The sequence below is a fragment of the Gadus macrocephalus genome, chromosome 20, assembly GCF_031168955.1.
Source record: "Gadus macrocephalus chromosome 20, ASM3116895v1".
Taxonomy (NCBI): domain Eukaryota; kingdom Metazoa; phylum Chordata; class Actinopteri; order Gadiformes; family Gadidae; genus Gadus; species Gadus macrocephalus.
Window position 1 is genome coordinate 7,568,208 of NC_082401.1, and position 7,133 is coordinate 7,575,340.

The window sequence follows — 7,133 nt, forward strand, 5'->3', positions numbered from 1 at the left end:
CGTGTAGACTGCAAAGCCTGTTCAAGAGCTCACCTTCCATCATTATAGCCTTTCCATGAGGTGTGTTCTAATATAGCCACATATCCTGGATATGGTGTGTACAATACGGCTTACGGAAACGTGTCAAATTGTGCAGATACCTCAGTGAGACAGCAATATGAAGAATGTAGATCCCTATTTTCATTCGCATGCCTATCTTACATGTTAAAGATAGGTTTTCGGAATGCCCGTGGGTTGTTGGTGGTTGAGTAAAATACACGCGTGTCAACAAAGAGTGTGTGTGTGTGTGTGTGTGTGTGTGTGTGTGTGTGTGTGTGTGTGTGTGTGTGTGTGTGTGTGTGTGTGTGTGTGTGTGTGTGTGTGTGTGTGTGTGTGTGTGTGTGTGTGGTGGGGGGGAGGGGGGATAGGGGATAGGAGATATGGGGGATACAGAGGGAGAGAGACAAAGAGAGAGGAGGGGCGAGATACAGAGGGAGCGCGGTGGGGGGGGGGGGGGGGGGGGTGGCGGAGAGAGAGCGAGAGAGAGACTGCTTGTAAATGGCTGATGCAGCTTCACGGGGTAGATGACCTCAAACACAGCAGCAAGACATTGGGTTGTTCGATCAGTGGCACACAGCAGGATCCCCAGCCCTCGGGACTGTGACAGAGCACTTCACTGTAGCTCTGTAGACATGTCTCTCTTTAGTGGAGTCCCCACTAAACAGAATGATGCTTCACAAAGTCAATGGATTCTTTCTGTGGTTTCCACACAGCTCCTCTAAATTAAACACATTTTTTGTGATAATAACTTATAACAAATAACAAAAAATGTATGGAGAGTATTAATAAATACATTGAGGTTCATGCTTTGGTTAATATATAGCCTGTTCGGCTGTTGGATATATAACAGATCAGTGTAGCAGACTAATGCAACCTTACCATCTGCACCGATAAGGAACCTAATAAAATGAAAAAAATAATCTGACAAACAGATTTTTATTAGATTAATTTTCATTGCAGGATAATGTTGAATTTGATCCCCAATATTCTCAGCCTGTAGATCTTTGAGCCAGATTTCTACCCCCCGCCCCCCCCCCACACCTGCTCCATTATGACCTTTAAAACCACTGTAAGTCACTTTAGATAAGAGTCTGCTACGATATAATAAAGAGGTATAATATTTACTCTTTGTACTCTTTGATATACTTACATAATAATTACATAATCTCAAAAAATATCCATCGACCAGTTCAAGCACTGTTTCTATAGACATTCTTTCAACTTGTTTCTAACAACTTTAACATTGAGATCATTGTATCTTTCAGTGCGGCAAAACGGCGTCTCTCTGCAGCTGATCGGACGTTTTAATCACTGACTTCTCCCGAATCTCGACATAAACACCTCTTCCCTGGAACATGCTGGTCAAGGCCTATTTGTGGCTGAGCAAACTCTGCCAAGTTCTCCTGATTGGATTCACTTAATTAAAGCACCACCCCACATAAACAAACAACTGGATTTTACAAAGAAAAAAACACCTGGCCCCCAAACAGGAAGTAGAACCATGACTGTTCCCTGTACGGACCAATAGGAAGCGTTCTGAACTGAACATGTGGGAAAGCGGGGGGCCTTCCTTCTCAACCGCCTCCCCCCTCCTTTGGCTCCTCCTGTTCTCTGGAATATTCCTGGGCACTACGCCGGCACGGGCCTGCCCCAAGAGCTGCCACTGCGTGGAGAAGAGCGGCCTGACCGCCGTGCAGTGCACCTCGCGCAACCTGGACCGCATCCCGCCGGACCTGCCCCGCGACACGGCCGTGCTCCTGCTGTCCTCCAACCACATCACCTCCATCCCCAGCCAGGCCTTCAAGGACCTGCACCACCTGCAGGAGCTGGACCTGTCCAACAACAACATCGACACGGTGGACGCCGGGGCCTTCCAGGGCGTGGCCGACAGCCTGGACTCGCTGGACCTCTCCCACAACCGGCTGAGCCACGTGCCCCGGGAGGCCTTCGCCCGCCTGCAGGCCAAGATCAGCCTGTCGGACAACCCCTGGCACTGCGAGTGTGCGCTGCAGGAGGTTCTGCGGGAGCTGCGGCTGGACCCCGAGACGGTCAACGAGGTCATGTGCACCACGGCGGTGCAGGAGGAGCACGCCGGAAAGCCTGTGATCCAGGTGCTGGACTCCGGGGTGAACCTGTGCAACTTCCACCACAAGACCACCGACGTGGCCATGTTCGTCACCATGTTCGGCTGGTTCGCCATGGTCATCGGCTACGTCATCTACTACGTGCGACACAACCAGGAGGACGCGCGGCGCCACCTGGAGTACCTCAAGTCCCTGCCCAGCAGCACCCAGCTCAGCAAGGACCTGGACACCATCAGCACCGTGCTATAGCATCCAGCGGACTCGGGGGAGTGGGAGATAGTGCATGTGTTTGCGTGTGGGTGTGGGTGCTTGTGTATTTTGGAGAAAGAGGGAGTGTGTGTGTGTGAGTGAAAGAGTATGTGTGTGTGTTTGTAAGACTGAGAGAGTGTGTGCATGTGTGTAAGAGAGATAGAGAGTGAGAGTGTGTGTATTTGTGTAAAGGAGACAGAGAGACAAAACAAGAATGATAGAGAGACAATGACGGACAAAGTGGAAGAGTGACGCAGGCTTCATTGTTATAGGTTTTGAGTCGGTGTTAATAGACGTAGAAAATGAAATGGCTAAACATGTAGGGAGTGCACAATTTTTGAACATCCTTTGATATTGTTTTTATGAATTTTGTAAATACAGTTTCACTGCCAATCGTTACTCAGTGTGATGGGGTGGGATTAAAGCACAAATGAAGCGAATCGAATCAGAACTCGAAAATTGAAAAGACTTTAAAGGATTGTAGTTTAAGTTCTGTCAAACAAAAAAGCCTCTCTGCTGACCACAGTGTTTTCTCCTGACTACGAATTGAGAACGACACAGATACACTCATAAAGGCACACATTTTTGTACATATCTGTGTCCTTCTCATCTTGTCTTTCAATGGATAATTTTGTTGCATCATTCGATGCATGTGAATGGAAAGTTATGTACGAAAAAACAGCAACACCTTTGCCCTCTGCTTTTTTGCTCTTCTGACCGTGCTCCTGCGTTTAAAAACACACACACACACACACACACACACACACACACACACACACACACACACACACACACACACACACACACACACACACACACACACACACACACACACACAGTTCTCTTGTGGGTCTTTTTGTAAGGATTTTCTTTTACTCAAAAGATTGGCTGACATCTTCACGTCTGGTTAACCTCCATTTAACCTAGCGTGGTGGTTAATTAACTTCCTTAATGTCATTGTGTTCTCTTTTTTGTGTTGCTCAGGGAAATCTAAAACACTCCCTTCCCGTCTGGGAGATATACAAAAGAGATATAATTAGTGACTACTGACCTGGTCCATTTAGCTAAGAGCTGCAGTACGTCAGAAGATGCTGACTCAACACGGAACAGCCTTCATAGTCTGTTGTTTTCACTGTAGGCTTACATTGTGCATCAATCTCATACCCTTGGGGGCGGGGATGCAAGGAGTTTGCTAGTCAGACGCCCAAGTGCCTCTACTCTGGGAATTATACACCTTAGCACTGTCCAGTGGCCTGAATTGTGTGCGCTGTCACTCAACTTACCCTCGTTCTGAGGTGTAGAGTGTAAAAGGTGCTGTAGATAGGATTGAAGATCTATTATTTGATAGTAATTTGTTTGAAATGGCAGAGCCTTCCGTCAGTCATTAGTAAGTGAAATGCGCTGAGAATATATTCTTGCAGCGCATTAGACAGCCTGGGCGACTGTTATAACACGCCGGGGGCCACAAGGCAGGCTCCGTCGAAGAGGACCCGGACTCTTTGTGGTTATAAAGGGCTCATGGGGGCACAAACATAAGGATTCTTATACGCATGGGATTATAAACTAATTGCAACATCATTTTGAGTATTATATTGCATTTCATCAAAGTCCCTCCTTATAGATGCAACTACACACGCAAAACTTTAAACCTATCTCGGACGCAGCCAACCACATGAAGCTTTCCCCAGAAGGAGCTCCACAGACCCCACAGTGCAGATGGGTATCCTATGAGCTGGGTATGAAAAGAACGCAACTTTTGGAAAAGAGTACATTCACAAACTAGTTAGTGGAGACTGGCAATGGTTTCCACACCTATAAGAGACAAACGAGAAAGATATCAATGACTATCATATCAAACATATTACTCGGTGTGTCCTGAACTTAAGCACATACCCTTGAAGATGTTGCATGGTTGTGTCTGATTCATCTGGCCAGATCACTCGCCGATCATCCTTCTTAACTTTTTTAATGCAACAATGCCTATTTTTGTGACTTTTGTGTTGTTTAAACGCTTGAAAATACTCAATTGGTATATCAGGGTTTCCTCCAGCAAGCTGAAGGCAAGTCACAGCGCCTCCACTAAAGGCTAGACTGCCTCTACACACAAATTCAATCTCACTCTTACCGAACAATACGACAAGTTTGTCCTTTTATGTCAGCGTCTTCAATTCAGTTTAAAATTAAATATTGGATACTATTTATGGAAAACATGAATAATACAAAAGTTCTGTAAAAAAAAATAAAGATGGCTATGAAATAAATACTTAAATAAATTAGGTTATGAATAAATGAAATTTTAATGTATAAAATGAGTCATTATAGTAAATAAATTGTTTTTTATTTTTAAAAGGAAAGTTTTCAAAAGTAGTACTTTTTTTTGTATTACAGGGAACTTTTATCTCCTAATTAAACATTTATATTTATTTCAGGGAACTTTTATTTCTGAATGCCTCATTTATTAGTTATTTTTATTCACTGTTATTTTTCAATGAATGGGTGTGGTTATATCAGAGTTTCAGACCAAAGAAACAGGATCAAAACAGCATTGACAGCGTATAGCGTATATTGCATACTCCAGTAAAGTAGGTGGTGGTAATGCATCAGGCCCTAGCAGGTGTACTGGCCTTGGGGCATACCGGGAGAAAAAAAAGGCTTTCAAGACCAGTCGTGTCGTGTGTTGAATACAACTTATGGAATAAAAACAGCCAAGAAATACATTTTGAACTGAACATGAGGGAAAGTGGTGGGCCTCTCGTCCCAAAATGGACTGTCCCACTGTGACACCATACATGATTCCACTTTACAGACGATGTAAACTAAATGTATTTCTATCAAAACAATTGAATCCTCAATTAATCAAGGTCACCCCTTGTATTCATATCACCATGTTTCAAACACAAATAAATGCTTGTCAACCCTTTTATGATTTCTGTAATTTAACATTCAAATGGATGGATTCTGCCTCAACTGTCATGGGATAACCTTCATCCAAGTAGGTTGAATTTCAAGAAGGTGCAACATTGGACAACACTGTTGACATATAGCCCTTGCTGTGTGATGCACGCACCGTGGTGTGTCGGGTCAACTGTGAAAGGGCAGCATTAGATGCAACCAGAGGGACTGCACACAGACCTTGTGGGTGTCTCCACTGGAAGAAAAATCAAGAGCCAAACCGTTGATCACGGTGATTTTGTTGACATCTCTAAAGCATGTGTGCAAGTGTCAGACTTGAGCTGTGTATTTCTGTTGTAGACATAAAAAGGGCTCTGCTGCTTTTGATTTGATTTATTTGTGATAAACCTTTCCTTAATCACTTTTCCGTTTGCCAAGAATGGAATGTGTGGCCCTGTGTGCTATTTCTTATTTGTGATCAATGGACAATGCCAGCCTTTTTTAATTCTATATTTTTTTCCTTAGCTAGTTATTGCAATATTTATTTTTTCTTTGACCTGAAAAAGAGGTTTATCTTACGATTAAAAAATATTAATACAGCAAATTGACCAAAGATTGACACCTTTATAATACTAAGATTTCAATTGTATTCACGTTTTTTCAGAGACAACTGGTTGGCATTGTGCCAGCGCAGAATTTGATGAAAGCAAAAACAATTCCCACAACAAAGCACTAGAAATGCAATCTAAAAAGGGCAGAGATGTTTGCCTTTCAAAGGCTCATCATAGGCAAAAACATTTTCAAGAACAATGGGCAGTGTTCCTGAAGAATAATACATTTTTCATCTAACCAGCTACTGGACACTTCTGCATTTAGGAGTTTGGTAGAAAAATAAAAACACCAATCAGAGAAAGCACATGTTGCAAAGAGGAGTTCAATCAGCAAGTCAAATCAGCAATATAACATACATCTCTGTATTGTGTAGCGGGCGTGTGGGTGTGGGGTATTCACGTCACCAGGTTGAATAGACAATACCGACACAACACACAAAGCAGGTTCAACTTAGGATGGTTGATTCACTTAGTAAACACAACCAGGTTGGGAACAGGGTCAGCCACCTCCTTTATGATCCAGTCCTCTCTGTATCTTGCTAGCCATAGCTCTGGCTTGTGGTAGCCTGCTCTCCCTTTTAACTGCAAGCACTCCAGTTTAATGGCCTTCAGGCCTGCCTCGTTAACTGGAGGAAGTCCATGTATGGCCTGGGGGTGGAGCCAGCTGATTGCCAGACCTACCAATCCCCTCATTCCTCCCTGGCATCTGCCACAATTGATATTCAGAAAATCATACAATGCTACTTGAAATTTCTTATTAAACATAACAAATTGTGGGAGTGTGAGTGGCTGATGGCTGGCATAAGAAGCCACACCTGACCTGAGTCAGTCTGATTTGAATCTGGGGCTAGGTGAGACTGCACACCTGATGCATATTGAGCAATCAATGTGCATTACACATTGAGCAATCAATGTGCATTCGGTTAAGGCTACGTTTACACGATGACGGTCTGAACAGAAGACGCAAAAGTGGCGTTGCGTCTTCACTTTTTATTCCGCGTTTAGACAAGCGTTTTCGGGAGGAAATCTGCGTGCATACTGTGACGCAAAAGTGTGTGGAATTCGATTGGGTATGCATGCCAGGCTGCTAGGTGGTGCTGTGATAGACTATCACACAACACCGCCATGTCTGAGCGCATGCGTAGAATCTTCCTTCTCTTATCCGTGCCGCAAAAACCAAAAAGATCCTTCTCTGTTCAGTAATACGATCTGTAAATGTCCTGTACATTTCGTGGAAATAATTTGACATGTTTGTTTA

The 7,133-nt window shown here is 43.9% G+C and overlaps 1 protein-coding gene across 1 annotated transcript in view; it reads left to right on the forward strand.

Moving 5' to 3' along the window:
- The window catches only part of lrrc3 (leucine rich repeat containing 3), a 3,313-nt gene extending 347 nt beyond the window's left edge, over positions 1-2,966 (forward strand). Inside the window, exon 2 of the mRNA XM_060040344.1 lies at positions 1,305-2,966. Coding sequence (XP_059896327.1) covers positions 1,587-2,372 — 786 coding nt within the window. The 5' untranslated portion in view covers positions 1,305-1,586 and the 3' untranslated portion in view covers positions 2,373-2,966. The remainder of the gene's footprint in view (positions 1-1,304) is intronic.
- Positions 2,967-7,133: the final 4,167 nt, after the last annotated feature.